We start from the raw sequence: 22125 nt of genomic DNA on the forward strand, positions 1-22125 counted from the left end.
TACCTTCAGCCATATCAATCTCCTTTTCACTAACTCTCTTCCACTCAAAGCATTGGATCAATGACCCCAAAGTCAGCCCCACCATACGTTTCGCTAGACCCTCCCCAGGGCAAGTCCTTCTTGTAGAAAAAGATAATTTTATTGATAAGCTTAACTGATAGTACACAAGAATATATATAGCCACAGATGCTTATTACATCAGTACCCTTATCTTCTACAACTAATTACACAAATACCACAATTAACTATTTACTGTTGTAACTAACTTGTGACTGGTTTAGATCTCTCAATACACCCCCTCAAGCTGAGCTTGGGATCAACTGAGGAACCAAGAGGAAGCTTGGATTTAAGATAGCTGAATCTACTTATGGAAAGACATTTGGTGTGAATGTCGGCTAACTAATCCTGACTGCAAACAAAGTTAACCTTGATGAGATGAGCCAAGACCAACTCTCAAATACAATGATAGTCGATCTCTACATGTTTGGTGCGGGCATGAAATACCAAATTAGAAGCAAGGGAGTTTGCTGAAATATTATCACACCAGAGGGTAGGAACTTGAGAAAGAGGGAAACTAATGTCACGGAAGATTTTGCATATCCAAGTTAGTTTAGCTACAGTGTGTACGAGAGAACGGTATTTTGCTTCTGTTGATGATCGTGCCACAATAGCTTGTTTCTTGGCACTCTAACTGATAAGGTTGGATCCCAGAAATACATTGTAACCACTAGTGGAATGTCTATCAAAGGGACAGCCAACCCAGTTTACATCGGAGAAGGTTTTGAGATTAGTTGCACCCTTTTTGAACCATAGTTCTTCAGACACAGTACCCTTGAGATAACGAATAACTCGTTTTGCAACTTGAACTGACAAATTTGATTCACAGCAAAAGAAATATCTGGATGCATCCATGTCAAATACTGTAAACCACCTACAATGGATCGGTACTCAATTGGATTGGACAAAAGAGGACCAGTGTGATCCAATTTATGAGAGCCAAGTGGAGTGCAGCAAGGCTTTGCATCATCCATATTAGTTTTCCTGAGAAGATCCAGTAAATACTTGGCTTGATGAAGAAAGAGACTTATGGAGGATCGTTGAACCTCTAATCCCAGAAAGTAGTGCAATGGACCCAAATCCTTGACTAGAAAAATAGCACTGAGTTTTTGAATGAATAGATGGCATAGGGAAGAGTCAGGTCCAGTGACTAATATGTCATCTACATACATAAGCACCATGACAGGAGTAATACTGTTGAGAACAAATAAAGAAGCATCTGAGGAAGATTGCTTAAAACCAAGCTGAAGAAGAGCTTAAAATAGTTTGTCAAACCAAGCTCGAGGTGTTTGTTTGAGACCATAAAGGGATTTCCTTAATTTGCAGACATGATGTGGCATACTGAGATCAGTGAAACCTGGAGGCTGCTACATGTACACATCTTCCTTTAAATCACCATGAAGAAAGGCATTACTTATGTCTAATTGATTTAAAAACCAATTGAAATGCACAGCAAGTTACAAAATGACTCTAATCGTAACTGGTTTAGCCACAGGACTGGAGGTCTCTTGAAAATCAATGTCTTCCTACTGATGATACCCTTTTGCAACCAAACGAGCTTTAAATCGCTCGACAGTACCATCAGGTTTCTTCTTTATTCTGAAGACCCACTTGCAGCCAACAACATTGTGAGAGGAAGATTGAGGAACAAGGGTCCAAGTACCTGTTGATTGTAATGCATTGAACTCATCTTGCATGACAGATCTCCAATGAGCATGTTTAGACGCTTGCAAATATGTATTTGGAATAAAGTCAATATCATATGTTTGGTAGCTGCATATACTTTGGGCTTGAAGATACCAGTTTTGGAGGGAGTGATCATAGGATGAGTATTGGTAGGGGCAGTTAGATAATTGGTGCATTGGAAGAAAGTGATGCATCGTGTGGAGATTCTGTATGTGAGGTAGCATTTGTAGAAATGGGACCTTGAGTATTGCCATGTGTGAACTTGAAGGAGAACAATCAAAGTTGAATATCAAATTTGGAACTGAAGAGCTAGAAGGAACACCAGTGCCATTAAAAACGGAGAACTGCAGATCCATGAAAGCTGAAACAGATTTTGAAGAGATAACATGACTGGGGGGAGAAGACTGAAAAAGATATGTTGCTTCATCAAACTGCACATGTCTGGAAATATAGATACGACTAGTGATTAGGTCAAGGCATCGATAACCCTTGGGTTGTAAACTATACCCCAGAAAAACACAGCTTTTACTTTTTGCGTCCAACTTGGAATGAGTGTAAGGTTTGAGCCATGGGAAGCATCTACAGCTAAAGACTTTAAGTCGGGAGTAATCTGGTGTCTTGAAAAATAGCAATTCCCAAGGAGATTTAGAGAGTCCAGAGATGGGTAATCTGTTAATAAGATACACAGTCGTGGACAAAGCTTCCACCCAATGGAGATGGGGAATATTAGAAGCTACAAGTAATGTTCTGGTAGTTTCCACAATGTGTCTGTGCTTTCTTTCAGCATAGGCATTTTGTTTAGGGGTGTGAGGACAAGTTAAATGATGAGCAATACCATGAGTATGAAGAAAATATTGAAACATAGCACTAATGAATTCACCCCCGGAATCTGAATGCACAACCTTGATTTTATTTCCCAGTAAATTTTCCACATATTGTTTGAATACAACAAAAGTAGAATAGGCATCATATTTAGCTTTTAATGGAAATAACCAACTATGGCGACTATAATCATCTACTAGCAACAAGTAGTACTTAAAACCACTAGGTGAAGTGACGGAGGTAGGACCCCAAAGATCACAGTGTAACAATTTGAGGCTTTGAGTAGTTGTAGAACTAGCATATCCAAAAGAAAGCTTGTGACTTTTAGCTAAAGCACAATCTAAATAGAAAATATCACTAGTAGTTTTGCCTTGCACCACAAGCTGATTTCATGAAAGAACCTTGCGAAAGATAAAAAAAGATGGATGACTCAATCTTCGATGCCAAATCTGTACAGGAGCTTTGACATTTATTAAAGCCGAGGGTGATGAAGAAGTGTGATTACTAGAGCCTTGAAGAGGATAGAAGCCATCTTTAACTGGTCCCCGCAAAAGCATCTTCCCCGAAACACGATCCTTTACAGTGGATCCATCAGGGTCGAGAGTCAAGGCACAATTATTATCTTTTAAAAATTGGTAGGCAAATAATAAGTTGTGTTTCATGGTATGGACATGTAATACATTACTCAACTTAAATGAAGTATGAGATGTATTTAATGAAGAGGTACCAATATTATGAATAGACAGACCTTTACCATCTCCTATATAGACCTTGTCTTCACCAGTGTAGTGTAGAGAGAGGGGACAGAGAGATTGGCAATGTCATTTGTGATATGTGATGTGGCTATAGAGTCCAATAGCCAAGATGGGGATGGTTTGGACGAGTAGTGAACATAAAGAGCTGCAAGTTTGGCTGGTAGCACTCGTCCAAAGATCTCATGATTCATTCTGTCAAAATAGTCAATGGCTTCGTGGCTGGTGAAGCCATAAATTTAACATGTGTTCTTGTGATGAGATGAAGAACCTTGGTTGTTAGACCGGGAGCCTGAATAAGAAGCACAAGACTGACCTTCATGATAAGTACCGGTGAAGTGTCCACGATTAGTGCGGAAATTGCGATTTCCTCTGGAAGAATTGTGATTGGTCATGCCTCGATTAGAATTGTAACGGAAAAAAGATTGAAGAGGCTGACTATATGCAGCAAAAGCCTGTGGAGAAGGCATGGGCGGCAAAGGTGCTTGAGATTAGACAGAGAGGGCCTGAAAAGGCTCAGTAGCAGCAATGGACAGAGTTTGCTTGCGACGAGCCATGGAGATCTCTTTTGTCAGCAACAGACCATGCAATTCATCAAGAGAGGTAGAAGACAATCGCAGCATGATAGAGTTCATAAATGACTCGAATTCATCAGGAATACCATGAAATGTTGCTGCAATGAGATCACGATCAGATATAGATGCACCAGCAGCATTGAGAGAATCTGAAATTTCCTTGATTTGTTGTAGATATCCCGAGATCAATTAAGAACCTTTTTGAATTGATTGAAGATGAGAGCGAAGTTGGTGGATATGAGCATCAGAAATGCCACCAAAACGTTGTTTAAGCTTCTGCCAGAGCTCTCGAGATGTGGAAACACCTACTGTGAAGGGAATGAGATTTTCAGATAGGGTCGAGTTGAGCCATATCCAAGAGATTTTGATCTTTTTCAAACCACTGCTTAAATTCTGGATTTAGGGATCGATCAGGGAGAAGTGAAGCCGGACATAGCTCAGTACCGTCGATGAGGCCAAGAAGTTTGTACCGGCATAAAATTGGAGCAAATAACGCACGCATGGGAGATAATTGGTGCGTTTGAGTTTGATTGGCACCATGCTACCACTATTTTGGATCGTAAGAGACATATACGAGTTCTGATGTTGAGAATTTGCAGAAGAATTAGGCCTCGTTTGGCAGTTCGGACTGTACTGACTATTTCTGTCGGATAGGATAAATAGCCATCGGATAGTACTGACTAAATTAGTCGGGTGTTTGGTGCAGTATCGGACTAGTGACCGTATTATTTATACTGTGTTTGATATTATACTAGATAGGAAGCATCAAACTTTAAAAAAAAAAAATTTTTAAAAAATGAAATCATTTTTTTGTTCCCAGGTCTCTCCGCACCCCTCAAACACCCCCCCTCTCTCTCCCTTCTTCTTCCCCGACGATAGAAGAATCCCAAATAATTGTTCCCCAGCTCTCTCCGCCACACCCCCCAAACTCCCTCCCTTTCTCTCCCATATTCTTCTTCCCCGACTAAATAATCCGGACGTTTTGGTTGGTTTTATTAAGCAGGTGTATACCGTATTATCCTATCCGACCGGTTAAATTAATCCGGTGCTTATTTAGTACGAGTGAACGCCAAACACCCGGGTCCGTATAACTAATCCTATCCGATCCTTTATCCGATCTGCCAAACAGGGCCTTAGGGTTTGGTAATGGCGGTGAGTTAATCAAAGACAAAGAGGCAGAGAAGAAGGCCATGATATTCAGAAGCAAAATCGATCAAGGAATCAATCAAAGACAGAGAGCACAAAATTGATTACGAAATCGATCAAGAAATCAATCGAGAAAGAAGGAAATCGATCAAGAAATGAAGGCGGTGAGAAGAAGATAATCAAGATATCACCGACTCAAAGACGCCATTACAGATCAAGAACAGTGATCAGAATACCAAATCAATGAAGAACTTCGATCAATTTGAAAAGAAATCAAATAAACTGAGCAGAAGAAATGGAGGATCGAGGAATGCCGGGAGGCAGTTGGCGATGAAACCATGTAGAAAAAGATATTTTTATTGATAAGGTTAACTGACAGTACACAGGAATATATATAGACACAGACGCTCATTACATCAATACCCTTATCTTCTACAACTAATTACACAAATACCACAATTAACTATTTACTGTTATAACTAACTTGTGACTGGTTTAGATCTCTCAATACTTCTTCCCAGTCTGAACAGCATCAGGTCGTGTGACAAGTCCTCACCACTCTTAAATCTCTCGGGTTTAAAGCTTGCAGGATCATCCCACAACATTGGGTCTTTATGGATGGCCCATGCATTGATCAATACCATTGTGTCACGTGGCACGTTTAATCTTTCAATCATGCAGTCATCTGATGAAAAATGTGGCAGTAGCAATAGAGCTGCGGGGTATAATCGGAGGGTCTCGGAGATGATACTTTGCAGATAGGGTAGTTTAGAGATATCCGGTTCGTCCACCAAGTGTTCATTTCCAAGTTGAGCATCAAGTTCAGCTCTAGCTTTCTTTAACATAAGGGGATGGTTGAGGAGATTGGATATGGCCCATTCTAGTGTCACTGCTGATGTATCAATACCCGCCGTTATTATGACCTAAAAATTACTTTTCAGTTAATATTATGAATTGTAAAGAAATAAGACTTGTCTTCTTTAATTTCTAAAACACTAAACCCAGCTGTTGTAAGTTATGATGGGTGGAAAAATGTAGGCGATTGCTTGTTTGAGAGGGGATTCGCACAGCTTGGATATGCAATTCATGATTGATTAGTTGTTATCTATCTACATCAAACGAACTATTATTTTCAAACCAACCAAGTGCTTTATATCAAATGTGTCACCCATTATATTACCAGTCAAAACCAACTACCTACTTATCTTTAATTCACTTATATTATTGTGACTTCAGATACTCAAATCGGATATGTAAGATATCTTGAAATGGAATGTAATTTTATGTTTTTGGTTGGCCGGAAAACAATTCAATAGAGAGATGTAAATGTAATATATTCATCTTGCCCCAAAAATGTAAATATAAACCTAAATTTACATCTTTTTTGCATCTTTTGGTGTTGGGTCTCACCAATCAAAGTGAAAACGGATCTTAAATTTACATTTCTGCATTGGAGATGCTCAAAGAATTCTAGAAATTGTATTTCTGAAGGCCATTGGCAGGTGTTTGTGAAAAAGAAAAGTATATGTAATCCAATACATACTTAAAAAATCAGGAATTAAATCAAGCAAAGTGCTATTTACACACCTTTTTTTTACTTCTTACACACTTTTGTTGATTTTTAGCTATTGATCTTTTTCAATTCATTCAATCCCAGACTGAAATTGAGAGAGGTGTGTGAGAAGTAAAAATAAATATGTGAATAACACTACTCCAAATCAATTGGAGGCTAGTGGATCTCATGCTCATTGATTCTATTTTACAAGTCAGAAATCAAATCAATTATAGCGTGGATCTCATCCTCGTTCCTTTTGTTTTTCTATCTTTGATTCATGACTCTCATTTCATACCTTACTATGTGATCATTCAGTTGGTAAGATATAATTGAGAAATAAATATAGACTAAAACTTCACGATAAAAAAATAATAGAAAACTAGATTTTAATCCTTAAATAAGATGCAATTTAGAAGAATGTCTTATACAAGATTAAAAATTGATTTTAGTCCCTGGATTTTATTTAATGCCAACATATTAAATGTCTCTCTTTTTTATTTATAATTTTATGGTGTTCATAAATTAAATTTTATGAAAATATTATAAACAATATTATAATATTGTTTATAGATCAAGCCGTCATAATCTGGTTCACAATATCAGAGCGTGCTTTGCACTTAGCCTCCAATGGCACGGCTTTAGGCATTGTGAATCCTTTACCTTCAGCCATATCAATCTCCTTTTCACTTACTCTCTTCCACTCAAAGCATTGGATCAATGACCCCAAAGTCAGCCCCACCACACGTTTCGCTAGGCCCTCCCCAGGGCAAGCCCTTCTTCCCAGTCCGAACGACATCAAGTTGTGTGACAAGTCCTCACCACTCTTAAATCTCTCGGGTTTGAAGCTTGTAGGATCATCCCACAACATTGGGTCTCTATGGATGGCCCATGCATTGATCAATACCATTGTGTCACGTGGCACGTCGAATCTCTCAATGATGCAGTCATCTGATGAAAAATGTGGTAGTAGCAATGGAGCTGCGGGGTATAATCGGAGGGTCTCGGAGATGATACTTTGCAGATAGGGTAGTTTAGAGATATCCGGTTCGTCCACCAAGCGTTCATTTCCAAGTTGAGCATCAAGTTCAGCTCTAGCTTTCTTTAACACGAGGGGATGGTTGAGGAGACTGGACATGGCCCATTCTAGTGTCACTGCTGATGTATCAGTACCCGCCATTATTATGACCTAAAAATTACTTTTGAGTTAAATTATGAATTGTAAAGAAATAAAACTTGTCTTCTTTAATTTCTAAAACACTAAACCTAGCTGTTGTAAGTTATGATGGGTGGAAAATGTAGGCGATTGCTTGTTTGAGAGGGGATTCCCACACAGCTTGGATATGCAATTCATGATTGATTAGTTGTTATCTATCCACATCAAATGAACTATTATTTTCAAACCAACCAAGTGCTTTATATCAAATGTGTCACCCATTATATTACCAGTCAAAACCAACTACCTACTTATCTTTTATTCCCTTATATTATTGTGACTTCAGATACTCAAATCGGATATGTAAGATATCTTGAAATGGAATGTAATTTTATGGTTTTGGTTGGTCGGAAAACAATTCAATAGAGAGATGTAAATGTAATATATTCATCTTGCCCCAAAAATGTAAATATAAACCTAAATTTACATCTTTTTTGCATCTTTTGGTGTTGGGTCTCGCCAATCAAAGTGAAAACGTATCTTAAATTTACATTTCTGCATTGGAGATGCTCAAAGAATTCCAGAAATTGTATTTCTGAAGGTCATTGGCAGGTGTTTGTAAAAAAGAAAAGTATATGTAATCCAATACATACTTAAAAAATCAGGAATTAAATCAAGGAAAGTGCTATTTACACACATTTTTTTTTACTTCTTACACACTTTTGTTGATTTTTAGCTATTGATCTTTTTCAATTCATTCAATCCTAGACTGAAATTGAGAGAAGTGTGTGAGAAGTAAAAATAAATGTGTGAATAACACTACTCCAAATCAATTGGCGGCTAGTGGATCTCATGCTCATTGATTCTATTTTACAAGTCAGAAATCAAATCAATTATAGCGTGGATCTCATCCTCGTTCCTTTTGTTTTTCTATCTTTGATTCATGACTCTCATTTCATACCTTACTATGTGATCATTCAGTTGGTAAGATATAATTGAGAAATAAATATAGACTAAAACTTCACGATAAAAAAATAATAGAAAACTAGATTTTAATCCTTAAATAAGATGCAATTTAGAAGAATGTCTTATACAAGATTAAAAATTGATTTTAGTCCCTGGATTTTATTTAATGCCAACATATTAAATGTCTCTCTTTTTTATTTATAATTTTATGGTGTTTATAAATTAAATTTTATGAAAATATTATAAAATTTTAATTTTCATTATGGTAAGTATCTTATATAAGAAAATATTTTCGTAAAGATTTTTCGGTACACATGTTTTTGCATATTTTTTTATGTGTCACTAATTCATTCAATATATTTAGGTACGAACATTTCGATACAATAGGTTAATATAATATGTTTAGGTATGGACATTTCGCTACACTAGTTTATTATAATATATTTAGGTACCGACATTTCGGTACACTAGTTTAATATCATATATTTAGGTACGGAATTTTTCGGTACACTTATGTTTTTGCATATTTTCTTATGTGCCACTAATTCACTATAATATATTTAGATACAGACATTTCGGTATACTAATTTAGTAAAATATATTATGATACGGACGTTTAGGTACACTAATTAGAGGAAGTAAAATAAATATAATGAATTAAAATGTGTATAATAATAAATAATTTTAATTTTAATATAATGACATTAAATAAGATCTCTATTAAATGTTAAAACAAAAATATAATATAAATTTGAATTAGGTACACATTAGAGAAATAAAATCAATATACAATCTAACACCAAGTTTTTATTGAATTTTAATCTTCTTCAAGGATTAAAGTTCAAAAACCATAAAAATTAATATATGAGACGGCCAGTAAACACTAACCTGTATAATCCCCTTGATAATTTGGTCAGTGTAATACTCAGGTTGTGATCCCTGCAGAGTAAGCAAATGGTCAATCATAGTACCAGTAGTTCCACCCTTCTTGCTCCTGTGCTCATCGATGAGGCCTTGGAAAAACTTATTGGTCCTCTTGCCCAACTTCATGACCCTCTTCTCATACGCGTCGCTCCCAACCCAATTCAAAATCGGCAAAAAATCTGCCGGGTTGGCCGCTCCACTTTGAGCAAAAGCCTCCTTCATAATCTCTCTGAACTGCCTCGCCTCCTCTTTCTCCACCGACACATCCTCGCCGTAGTACCTCTTCCCCGCCACCATCCTCATTATAGTGTTAAAGGTCAACTCATGGAACATAGACGTCAACGCCACCGGTGCGAAATCTTCACGTGCGTTTTGTGAAAGTTTAAGTAGTAGCTGTTTGATTTCGTCCTTTCTGATGTTCGAAAATGTGTTCAGTCGAGCGGTGGAGAATATCTCGATGGCGCTAATGCGGCGGAGGTTGCGCCAGTGATCACCGTATTGGGACGTTGCCATGGTGGTGTTGTTGTAGGCTAAGTGCTTGCCTAGGATAAAGCTAGGACGGTTTGCTAGAACGATGTCGTTGGTGGTGAAACATTCTTGTGCGGCCGACGAGGATGAGACTATGACCACGCGCTGCGAGCCAAACCAGAGTGAGAAAATGGGGCCGTGCTTTTGTGAGAGGCGGTGGAGGGTTCGATGGATTGGGAGTTTTAGGAGATGAAGATGGCCGATTAGTGGAAGAGAAAGTGGACTTGGAGGGAGGGTTTTGTAACGGCGTCGTTTTGTTTGGAGCAGGAAGTTGAAAGTGAAGAGGATGGAGATAATGGAGAGGAATGTATATAACAAGATCTGTTGTTCCATAGTTAGCTTGTGGAGTTGAGATGGATGTGATCAGTGGGTGGTTTACAGTGTGGTGGAGATGTGGTACTTATAGAGGAGGTGTGCGATAGTAGTGATCCATGCTAAGTTTTTTTAGCAGTTTAGATCTCAATGTTCAAGTACCGTTTGTTTTCTAGAGATCATTTCTATTTGAATAAACAAAAAAAACTTAGAATTTGAATAAAAGTTAAAATTTAGAAATTGACATGCATGAGTTAACTTGTTTGCATTCATAAATATAGAATTTAAAATTTCTTCGTGGGAAAAAAGCTTGGAATTTGGAACCTCCAATTCCCAAGTTAAATTCCACGTAAATAGGTGACGAAATTTCAAAATGACAGAATTTGAAATGACGGGATTTTTTTTTCTAGAATTTGTGAAATTTCTTGTTTGGTTAACTTAAAAGAACAATAGAATTGAATACAGAATTTTTTATTTTTAAACTCTCAATCATAGAAATTGAGAAATGACACATCTTTACATGAAATTTAAACCTGGGAATTGGAGGTCCCAAAATCCAAGTTTTTTTCATGCAAAAATTCTAAATTTCTATGGTTATGAATCCAAATAAAAGAATTGGTGCATGTCAATTTATAAATTCTAACTTTTATCCAAATTCCAAGTTTAATTCTCTCATCCAAACATAGTGTAGTGTTCATATTAGTTGGAGAGCAAATTTATCTTTCTCTTATCTTATACTATCATCTTTACTAATTAATAAAACTCTCTTTGTCAATCAAAAGAGGGTGATAAGACAAATTAGTCTTCTATCACATAAAAAAATGATGAGCAATAATGTAATTTCACAGGTCCAAATTTTACTGTTTTTTATTAAAGCCTTACGTACAAGTGATGTTAAAATACTTCCAATATTAAAAAAAATAATAAATAAATAAATAAACCAAAAACAAAAACCTCCCACTCCCCCTTGTCCTCTTTTTCTCTCTCCCTCTTTCCTTCTCATTTTCTAATAAAACCCTCATTGTAAACTTTTTGCCCTTTTTCCTATTTTGCCCTCACTTTTGATACACAATAAGTGAACCCTCCTTGTCAACCTTTTGCCCTTTTTTCCTATTTTGCCCTTACTTTTGATATACAATATTCACATAAGAAGGGCAAAATAGTAATTTTGTATCTTTTGATAAAATGACAATCATATCCCTAATTTTCCTATTTTACTCTCACTTTTAATACACAATATTTACGTAAGGAGAACAAAACAATAATTATGTTATATTAAAATAAAATATGCACTTACTATTTTTTCTATTTTACCCTCACTTTTGATACACAATATTTACATACGGAGGACAAAACAGTAATTATGTAATATTAAGATAAAATATGCACTTATTAAGAGAAATTGTCCCACCATCATTATTTCATACTCTTTTTAAAAATTTTAAAACTAATCACACTCCTTAATAAAAAAATAAAAACGAAATGAAATTGTTCACACACACAAAGTGTATGCTCATATGCTAGTTTTTATTAGTAAAAGACACAAGACATGAAAAATATCAATCACATAATTCCTCAAGCCCATTTTTTCTCTCTCTTCTCTCTGCCTATTTTCCACTCGTCTCTATCTAGATTTATGTCACAACTGACTTTACATTGTGTATGTTGGACATTGACATTTTGGACTTGAGTGTACATATAAGTGAATGACTTTTCAAGGTGATTGTCACACTGCGTGCTTAATTCAAATAATATATGTACATTTATTGGTGTATTTGTTCAGATTGCACGTTTCAAAATACTATTGGTTTGGATTATACAATCAAGATAATTCTCTTTATTTTAACTTTAAATAGAAAGATGAAAATTCAATGAGCAAGAGAATGATATATCAATAATTAGTACGTTTGAGGTCCTAAATTTGCCTCTCATATATGACAAAGTTGATATCACTTCAAGGCAAACTTATTGTTTGATTTAGCTCAATATTTTACTCTTTATTTGAAATTTTATTGTATAAAAAATAAAAATAAGGATATATTCATACTTCGTTGCATATGTTTGTGACTTGAGAGTCAGTCCGACCAGCCCCTTACACAAACGAGTTCGTGAGCATATAACGTCTTAATCTAATAATACAATAATACGTTGAAATTACCCAAATTATTAGTTTATTAAAATAAAATGTCACAATCGTTCCAAAAATTTCTCCCAATTTAAAATGTGGGTGTGTCGTGTATCGTCTTTCCCTTTCATCGTCGACTTGTAGCGGTGCATAGGTCAGTGAATGCGTAAGCGCACTGTCCACATGCACTGGGTACAAATGGAACAAAAGCAAAGTAAGGCCCCACTCGCTCTACCTAAGGGACAAAGGAACTTGCCAAAAACAAATTATATTCATCTTCAAACTAAAATAAACACAGTCGTCACTCAGTACTATAATTTGGTAATATTCTTCTTCGCTTAGAAGTGAGAGGTCTTAGGTTCATATCTTGTGGATGATGAATTAAATACCAAATTAGACTGCTCATTACGTAGCTTAACTGAATTCCCTCTTCTTCTAGTGTAAAACTAAAACAACCACAGGCAGACGGAAGATTCGAACTCGAAATCTCAAGTATAAAGCATATATGTATTTTTCATGTACCATACTCAGTACTATTTTTTCTAATTTAGTTACCAAAAAATATACATATATGTATTTTTCATGTATCATACTCGTACTATTTTTTTTTACCAAAAATATAGTACAAGTATTATTTTAATTTAGTTACCAAAAAATATACATATATATATTTTTCATGTACCATACTTGTTTTGTATTTTTCTAACTATGATCTATCCAATAAATAATGGTTACCTGATGAGGTGATTTTTTCTTTTAAAAAAAGGACAACTGGTGGCAATCCACGGTTATTCATCTTTTTTGGGCCCTGAGAGGTTAGGAAGAATTTCACCATGCTAATGGTCACAGCCAAACAGACTCACTATCTCAGAGCACCGAACCTGCAACCTCCCACAATTTTTTTCGTTTATAGCCGCAAACCGTTCCCATATCATTGAGCCAATTTGTAGGATGGGCCACGAATCGAATCGAGATCAAGAGATTAGACCTGATTTAGGCTTTTCTGTTGGGCAGTCCGAGCCGGCCCATTTATTAATGGCGAGGCATAGACTGGGCTCGAGGCCTATGAAGTGGTGCTTAAGTGGATCCAATAATCCAGGTCGTCAGACCCAAGAATGCGAGAATGTTTAAAGGTTTTACGTTATCCAAAGCATTAATAAAATACAATAAATAAATAAATACAAACGAACCAAGTGAAAATCTCACAACAAACTTAAAAAAAAAAAGGAAAAATGGAAAATCGTTGCTCCCCTGCCCTTTCTTCTTCTTTCTGACTTGGGTTTCCAGAGCCCCTCCAAACTCTGCAAAACCGATAAATCCCTACCCGTTTGCCATTGCAATCTCTCCCTCTCTCTCTCTCTCTCCCGGATTGAAACTGGGCCGCACGATTTGCGGACCTCTCATCACAGCCATTGAAGCCGGCGACTTCTGCGACGATGACCTCCATCACCTCCGTCGAGTTGAATTTCCTAGTCTTTCGTTACCTTCAGGAATCAGGTATGCTTCACTTTGCAAACCCTCAATCGACTTTTCGAATTTATTTCCCTAATTTTCTGTTCCCGTTTTTAATTGTATTGTCATTCTAGGGTTTCTGGGAATTTGGGTGTGCTGTACAGATTATAAGGGTGTATTTATCAATTTCTGTTACATGTTTGCTATTATAACTTAATTAGGGTTGAGAACTATAATTTTGGGAATAAGTTTGCTAATTGGCTTCCTGTTTTCCGGCGTCGAGAGGGCATGGGATTATGGATCAGAAAACAGTAGTCGGTATAATTTTATTTTGTAATTCTCCTTTTGAATGCTCGAGTTTCAGTAATTTTTTTTCTTATAATCAAATTATTTTAGTTTGGCTAGCCGTAAATTTAATGAAATTTTAATGTTTAACTGAATGTGATTTGTACCTGCATGATATGGTGATATGAGATTTTATATTGATTTGGATTTGATGCACAATCAATACACAAAGCGATTAGGGGTTTTGTATACGTAGTAGATTATTTAGCATCATATAAAAGCAGTCGAATCGAAGTTGTGGAGTGATCTTATGGGGTTCTGTACACAAACCAGTTGCATTCATACACACTCTACGGTCATCAAAGTGAAAAACGTGAAGGAGCTTCCAACTCAATCGAAGATTGAATTGGAAAACCCATTTCATTTTCTCTAAGTTTTTTGTTGTAATACTTCTGCAGGCTTCACACACTCAGCTTTTGCTTTAGGATATGAGGCCGGTATCAACAAATGCACTATAGATGGAAATTTGGTTCCACCTGGTGCCCTCATTACATTTATACAAAAAGGACTTCAGTACTTGGAGATGGAAGCTAACTTGAGTAATGTTAGTATTCTTGTTCTTGTTTTTTGGATTATCTAATAACTGGTAATTTTTGTTTTGGAACTTGCACAGGATTGCACATCTTAGAATATATGTTAACCAGCTTTTGTTTTAAGCTTGCCAGAGTGATGCAGATTTGGATGAAGATTTCTCATTTTTACAACCTTTAGATCTTATCACGAAGGATGTAAATCAACTAAGGCAAATGATTACAGAGAAAAGGAAGAATTCACAGATGGACAAAGACAAAGATAAAGAGCACGAGTCTTATCAAAAGAAAGATAAAGATAAGGAGCTTGAAAAAGAACATGACGGAGAACGTGCACGAGTAAGAGAGAAAGAAAGAAAAGAAAGGGAGAAGGATTTCGAAAAGGATAGAGAGAGGATAGAAAAGAATAAGGAGCGAGAAAAGCAGCGTGAGGACCGCAATGACAGAGATGTAGTTAGAGATCAAGAAGATAAAGTTATTATCAGACATGAAGAAAATGGAGCTTCTGGAGGTAGATTCAAGTTTTACTGCAAATGATTTTCTCTTTTGTGGTTTTTTTTTTTCTTTTATTAGCCTGAATAAAGTTACTAAGGCCACAAAATGGCCACAATTTTTAAGCAGCCACAAATCCATTCAATGATTATGTTCTTTTATTTTGTGATTGGTAAGAAATAAGAAGATAGAGACACTTGTTTCTGGAGCCTACTAGGATGCAGGAAAAGTTTATCCGTTCGAACATATGCTTTAGCTGGTGAACTACTCTTTTAGACTTATTTTTTATGTTTAATGAACAGAAAATAATTAAGGAACAATGCTTTACATTAACTTCTTGTTTGCCCTTGTAATATATCATGATCTGCCAAGGAGAGAATGTAAGATTTTCGATTCCCTTGGAACTTGTTATTTGATGCATCCGACAATAGACTAAACTTAGCAAATAGAGAATAACTAGAAACACACGATACATACTGGTATGGCAGATCTTTTGCCTAGATACTGTTGTAGATAAATCACGGCTTATTTGAATTAATAATAGAGTGTACGGTCTTTTGTAAACCCTAGAACTAATTCCTCTGACCTTTCTCTGCTGTCTCTATTTTCTTCTCTCTTCTTTTCTGTCCCTTGCCACACCATATTCATAGCGGCACCCACCTAGCCCGTCTAGCCCCACCTAGGCACCCGCCTAAGTTGTGACTTGCTTAAACAAAAAACAGATAACTTTCATTTTGCATTTTATTTTTTTCAATAAATTGTAAGAGACTTGTTGAATACTTAAATGAACACACATTATATGCTTGTTCCCCATGTTTTCATTATGTTCCAATACTTCATAATATATATGCCATTCTATTTTGTAGTTTATGATGAAATTATATATATTTTAAGTATAAACACACACTTATTTACACGAAATATGATAGATTTACTTAAATCAGCCTAGTCTGCCTACGCGCTAGGCTCTAGCCCACCGACCGACTAGTGCCTAGCGTCTTTTAGAACCTTGGGTTTACATGCCTATTTTCTGATTAAGTTTCCTATTCTATTTGGAATAGGAAGTACACTTTCATTCCTATTCCATTTCTGCTTTTAGGATTCCTAATCTAATTGAACATGAAAACTTAATTCTTTCATAATCTTTATAGGACAAGAATATGTGCACCTTGAGCTTTCCTAATACAATCGGAAACAAAATAGGACACTAACATTGACGAGCCAATTCCTAACAATCTCTACCTTGGTGAGTCAAACCAAGTCTTGACTGTTGCACCCTAGAGTCTCTTAAGGAAATCTTCAAGAACCTTCACCATGGAAAACTAAGAAAACCTGATTATTTGCCAAGTCAATGGCACTGTGACATTCACATTTCAGCTTCTTGAAATCCTGAGTGATTCCTATTTGGCTTACCAAGCCACTAAGCCAGCTTACCTCCTTTCCAACTTTGGCCAGAGCAATATACTCTGCTTCTGTGGTCAACAAAGCTGAAATTGGTTGCAGTAGTGCCCTCCAATTGATTGGTCTACCTGCGCATGTGAAAACATAATCTGGGGTAGACCTTCTCTTGTCCAAATGCCCTGCATAGTTGGCATCAATGTACCCCAACACCCTTGCGTTTTTTTTTTTTTTTTTGCTTTTCAAACAAGATCCCTTGTCGCCAAGAACCTTTCAAGTAACACAAAATCCACTTGATTGCATCCCAATGTTGGCTTCCTATATTTCCATGTACTTGGAAACGACACTAATTGCTTGAGCTAGGTTGGGTTTGCACACCATTGCATACATTAGGCAGCCCACGATTTTACCATAGGGAACCTTCTTCATTGTTTGTTTCTCTTTCTCGGACTTACGACGCTATTGCCCACTTAATTGAAGTGAGCTGCCAAAGGAGTTGAAACTGCCTTTGCTTCTAGCATGTTAAATTTCTTAAGAACCTTCTGAATATACAGTGTTTTTGTTAACCCTCCTCTGACTTCTCGGCTGTCTCTGTTTTCTTCTCTCTTTTTTTCTGCCCCTTGCTGCACCCAATTTATAAGTACAGGGTGTGATTTACATGCCTATTTTCTGATCAAGTTTCCTATTCTATTTGGAATAGGAAAGTACAATTACATTCCTATTCCGTTTATGGTTTGAGGATTCCTAGTCTAATTGTACAAGAAAACTTAATTCTTTTCTAATCCTTGTAGGACAAGAATATGTGCACATTTAGCTTTCCTAATACAATCCAAAACAAAATACGGCGCTAACATTGTCGAGCCAATTCCTAACAGAGAATTGGTTATGGAATTTGGTGCTTGTGCAGTTCTTGGCATTCGAGAATATGTGCAAGGAATTTTAACTAGCTTCATTCCATAATCATTTAGGTACGAGGAGTTAGACTTCTTAGCATAAGTGTAAAAAGACAGAGCATGTTATGTTAAATTCCCACTTAATGAAGTTGAGCAACTTTTGTTCTGTCTCTTATTCCTTTCAATTCCCTAAATGTACATTATGATAATCATCATTTCTTTTTTTTGGAGCAGAACCAATGGATATTCCTCTTACAGATGTTCAAATCCCTAGTTCTGATGTGACAATTTTGGAGGGGCATACTAATGAGGTTTGTGCATGCTCCTATTTTCTTGCATTACCCACCTTATCTGGCTTTTACCCCCGTTCTTTGCCATATAGTTCCTCATACATGTTTCTCAGTGTGACATTGGATCTCCTTTCCATTTTTGCATTAGGTATGTGCTTGTGCATGGAGTCCAGCAGGTTCTCTTCTTGCATCGGGGTATGTATTTGTTAAATTGTTCATATTTAGTGGATGTTTCTGTTATCTTTTTTTTTTTTTTTTAGAGAAAAGACATAATGATCCATTGAAATTTTTTTGTTAATTTATTTAATATCTCTTTACTAATTCTTTCACATGTTTTGCTGGTTATTGAATACTAACGTTGGATGAGACATGTTTTTGCCCTTATCTGCTTGTGTTTCCTTTACTGATTATCTAGAGTCTGCAACGTTTGATTTTATACTATCTTTTGTTGTTATTTAAGCCTCTCTCTAGTATTAAATTTCAGTAAAATCAACATCCCTTAAGACTAGCTGGAATGGTGATAGTAATTTAACATATATCATGTTAATCGTGGGCCTGTAATGTTGACCAGAATATGGGCTGTTTCTGAGTCCATGGCGTTACCACACTGTGTTAGGGTTACCATACGTTTTGTTTCAATCCCTTACTCTTGCCACTTTTAATTAGTCACTTTCCAGGTCTGGAGATTCAACAGCTCGAATCTGGACCATTGCTGATGGAAGCTCCAGATTTAGTTCACAAAATGGTTCCTCAAATGTGTTGGTGCTGAAGCATGTTAAGGGTAGAACAAATGAAAAGAGTAAAGATGTGACGACACTTGACTGGAATGTGAGCTCTATTGTTATGGATATATTTTGTGATAATTGACCTATCAAGTTTGATATAATAGATTACATGCCATGCGGATGCTCTTTGTAATGGGCTCTTGAGACTCATCAAGAAAAAAAAAAAAAAAAAAAAAAAAACTTGTTTTCTTTATTCCAAAACCACCTAAAACTGCAGGAGCTTCTTTACTTGTATTTTTTTTGTGTATATGCAAATAAACCTTTCACTAATTCAGGGAGAGGGAACAATGCTTGCAACCGGGTCGTATGATGGGCAAGCAAGAATTTGGAGTACAAAGGGTAAGCAGATGATTGTTTTTCTGGTTTTCTGTTTTATCTGATTTATGATTCTTGTTTACTTTTCAGCATCATTTTGGAAGGTTTTAGAACATATATTGTGTGGTATCTTTGCCCAGGTGAATTAATTAGTACTTTGAGCAAACATAAAGGGCCTATATTCTCTCTAAAGTGGAACAAAAAGGGAGATTATCTTCTTACAGGAAGCTGCGATAAAACTGCAATTGTGTGGGATGTAAAGGCAGAGGAACCGAAACAACAATTTGAATTTCATTCAGGTGTGTATTATTTTCATGGAACAGACAGTGTAATAGTGGCTGTGTTGGGATTTTGATGACTATTTTTCTGTCATTTAGGTCCAACACTTGATGTTGACTGGCGCAACAATGTCTCCTTTGCAATGAGCTCAACAGACAATATGATATATGTCTGCAAGATTGGGGAAAACCACCCTGTTAAAACTTTTGCGGGACATCAGGTATTTTCAAGCATTTAGTTGCTCTAGATTAGACCTGAGGTTAATTATCTTTTTAAGCATTTTGTTCTTATTATTCATTTGTGTATACTATGCTCTTTTTCTAAAGAGGCTGCAGATAGTTTTGTGCTGTTTAGATTGTTGAAGATATAGGGACGCCCAATTCTAGGCTGAGATATATTCTCTTGATGCTATCATGTTAATCTTCAATTTCATTTAAGTAAATAAGTGTTAACTGGTCCTTGTCTGGTTGAAAATGGATTTGAGAGGGTCTTGGAATTGCCAGCCCTCCATTCTAGAATGTTGCTGTTTTATTTCCATTACACACCTGCCTTTGATTTGGTCAACTGGAAAACCTTGAGCTGACCAGTTTTTTTAACATGCCTGGTTGTAGTTACTGGAATTCGCTCAGGTAGCAAAAATGGTTTCACTTGTTTTTGAATTTCTGCTAAAACTTACGTGTTATTTGCAAACAGTAGACTTTATAATTTTCAAATTTTGTGGCTGATCAATGGGTTTTCACTGTTTCAGGGAGAAGTTAATTGTGTTAAATGGGATCCAACTGGTTCATTGTTGGCTTCATGTTCTGATGATAGCACTGCAAAGGTTATCTGTGCTTCCTGCTCAATTTGTAGTAAAGTAGTTCCATTTTATGTTCAATAAGATAGTTGTTTGCATATAATATTTTTAATCTATACTTATATATATAATTAAAGATAGGTACTGAAGTTGAACACAGACCTGGTATGGGGTTAATGTCATATGTTTTGTTTACTCAGGAACATGGGAAGGATAGGATTGATTAAACCAATCTTGTTTGCTGCTTGATTAAAAGTTTTGAATCAGATAATTCATATATAATATATAATTCTACTTTTCTTCATCTTGCCCCTATTCAATGGAATATAGCCATTTTCTATTAAATGGATCAGTTTCAGTTGGTTCATTAATTTCCATTGAGAAGACTATTGAATTTGCAACTCATGTAAAATTATTGTGTAGATATGGAGCATGAAGCAGGAAAAATATGTTCATGATTTAAGAGAGCATTCTAAGGTACTCCTCAGATTGTCATTCAAGTTTAATTTGCCTATCATGGCCGTTTGAATTTACTTTTCTGGAATCTTAGAAGCGTTGGAAATTTGTATTGCAGGAGATATACACTATCAGATGGAGTCCCACCGGACCAGGAACAAACAACCCTAACCAACAGTTGGTCCTAGCTAGGTAAATATGGTGCTTCTCAGATGAAGTGAGATACCATTGGCTTCTCTGTATTGTTTGCATTGTGTTTGCCATGTGTTCCTTTATTATTTCAGTTAGAAGTTGCAAATTGTTTCAATAAGTAGCTTTTGCATGGTTTTCATATTTTTTGAGAAAAGCTTAATGCTGTCAATTGAAATTTTATATAAAGACAGCAAATGGTTTACTACCTGTGTAAAACCTGGTTGGGTGGTAATTCTCCTGATTCATTCTGTGCCATGAAAGAAGTTCTTGTCTAACTTCTTATTGCCATTAACCCTATGGTGCTGTGAGAACTGTATGTTAAGCCACTGCTCTTTTGTATTCATGTTCTTGCATTTGCGGGTTTCTGTTTTTTCGCTCCCAAGCGTAATTGTCTTTATATAGAAATATTATTTCTTGATAGTATTCAAACTTGCACTTTCGTTCTGCATGTATACTCTGTGGAGAAATTACACCGAGTACTTTCTGCGGAGAAAATACACTGAATGTTTGTGTCATGGTTCTAAGTTTTGTGATTGTGCTTCTTGACAGTGCATCATTTGACTCCTTTGTGAAGCTATGGGATGTGGAACAAGGAAAGCTTCTCTGCAGCTTGGATGGACACAGGTACTGGACAAAACAAACGGATGGTGTTTGAAGCTTGATAAAATTTCTTTACTTCGTTGTGTATTGATACTTCAATTTGAATCAACAGGGAACCTGTTTATTCTGTTGCTTTTAGCCCAAATGGTGAGTATTTGGCCAGTGGATCTCTTGATAAATCCATGCATATCTGGTCACTGAAGGAACGCAAGATTGTGAAAACGTACACTGGAAGTGGCGGTATATTTGAAGTCTGCTGGAACAAGGAAGGCGACAAACTTGCTGCGTGTTTTGCCAACAACACTGTGTGCGTCTTGGATTTTAGAATGTAGAACTGGAAATGCCAAACCTGTCTTGTATTGGAAGTTGGTCGTCAAATCCCAGTCGTAGATTAGCTCTTCGTATTTGATTAGGATGGGTGGCGAGTGTATGTTAGGTGCGTAGGCATTGCATTTTAACCGTAGATCAAGGCTCGGCTCGCTAATGTTCATTTTGTTCGTAAGCTCGTTTCCTGATTCAAGTGTTAATCGAGCTGCTTTTCTAGGAGAGGTGTACAGGATTGTTTTCAACATTTTTAGTTAGGCTTGTTAGTGTACTTTGCTTCTCAAAGTATGTACGGCATGCTACTGAAGATTCTCAGGAAGGCTGTTATTCCAACTATTTTTGTGGTTTTGCTTTGTGTTGGTTACTTTGAAAGCGAA

The 22125-nt window shown here is 36.4% G+C and overlaps 3 protein-coding genes across 5 annotated transcripts; 1 reads left to right on the top strand and 2 right to left on the bottom strand.

Moving 5' to 3' along the window:
- Positions 1 to 3808: 3808 nt before the first annotated feature.
- On the bottom strand, positions 3809 to 6210 carry LOC125471190 (cytochrome P450 81D11-like). Its single transcript, XM_048571353.1, has 3 exons — positions 6181 to 6210; positions 5530 to 5961; positions 3809 to 4051 (listed from the first exon to the last, which is right to left on the bottom strand). The coding sequence occupies exons 1-3, from the start codon at positions 6208 to 6210 to the stop codon at positions 3809 to 3811; spliced, it is 705 nt and encodes a 234-aa protein (XP_048427310.1).
- Positions 6211 to 7068: 858 nt separating this feature from the next.
- LOC103961613 (cytochrome P450 81Q32) lies at positions 7069 to 10630 on the bottom strand. Its single transcript, XM_009374182.3, has 2 exons — positions 9601 to 10630; positions 7069 to 7779 (listed from the first exon to the last, which is right to left on the bottom strand). Exons 1-2 carry the CDS (start codon positions 10495 to 10497, stop codon positions 7165 to 7167), a joined length of 1512 nt encoding a protein of 503 aa, XP_009372457.1. The 5' UTR covers positions 10498 to 10630; the 3' UTR covers positions 7069 to 7164.
- A 3112-nt stretch (positions 10631 to 13742) lies between these two features.
- Positions 13743 to 22096, top strand: LOC103961614 (WD40 repeat-containing protein HOS15-like). Of its 3 annotated transcripts, none has more exons than XM_009374184.2 (14): positions 13743 to 14098; positions 14797 to 14942; positions 15064 to 15439; positions 17940 to 18022; positions 18150 to 18196; positions 18679 to 18829; positions 19062 to 19125; positions 19242 to 19400; positions 19479 to 19600; positions 20129 to 20203; positions 20600 to 20653; positions 20751 to 20824; positions 21374 to 21448; positions 21537 to 22096. In XM_009374184.2, exons 1-14 carry the CDS (start codon positions 14038 to 14040, stop codon positions 21754 to 21756), a joined length of 1707 nt encoding a protein of 568 aa, XP_009372459.2. In that variant the 5' UTR covers positions 13743 to 14037; the 3' UTR covers positions 21757 to 22096. The 3 variants fall into 3 exon arrangements, with proteins under 3 accessions (XP_009372459.2, XP_009372460.2, XP_048427296.1); XM_009374185.2 differs by having other exon boundaries at positions 13767 to 14098; positions 17946 to 18022; XM_048571339.1 differs by lacking the exon at positions 13743 to 14098 and having other exon boundaries at positions 14800 to 14942; positions 15056 to 15439.
- Positions 22097 to 22125: the final 29 nt, after the last annotated feature.

This window comes from the organism of the source record quoted next, unplaced genomic scaffold (genome assembly GCF_019419815.1).
Source record: "Pyrus x bretschneideri cultivar Hongxiangsu unplaced genomic scaffold, Pyrus_bretschneideri_v1 Contig59, whole genome shotgun sequence".
NCBI classification, from domain to species: Eukaryota; Viridiplantae; Streptophyta; class Magnoliopsida; order Rosales; family Rosaceae; genus Pyrus; species Pyrus x bretschneideri.

Bases quoted from the DNA above. Each gene is read 5' to 3' on its own strand.
- LOC125471190 (XM_048571353.1), bottom strand. From the start codon at position 6,210: ATGGGTGACACATTTGATATAAAGCACTTG. The intron at 5,962-6,180 runs GTTGGTTTGAAA...AGTAATTTTTAG, and splicing joins CATTTGATATAAAGCACTTG to GTCATAATAACGGCGGGTAT. The intron at 4,052-5,529 runs GTCACAAGTTAG...CAACAAATCAAG, and splicing joins GTATTGAGAGATCTAAACCA to GAAATTTCAGATTCTCTCAA.
- LOC103961613 (XM_009374182.3), bottom strand. From the start codon at position 10,497: ATGGAACAACAGATCTTGTTATATACATTCCTCTCCATTATCTCCATC. The intron at 7,780-9,600 runs GTTAGTGTTTAC...AGTAATTTTTAG, and splicing joins TTATCAAGGGGATTATACAG to GTCATAATAATGGCGGGTAC.
- LOC103961614 (XM_009374184.2), top strand. From the start codon at position 14,038: ATGACCTCCATCACCTCCGTCGAGTTGAATTTCCTAGTCTTTCGTTAC. The intron at 14,099-14,796 runs GTATGCTTCACT...ATACTTCTGCAG, and splicing joins TCGTTACCTTCAGGAATCAG to GCTTCACACACTCAGCTTTT. The intron at 18,023-18,149 runs GTTTGTGCATGC...TTTTTGCATTAG, and splicing joins TGGAGGGGCATACTAATGAG to GTATGTGCTTGTGCATGGAG.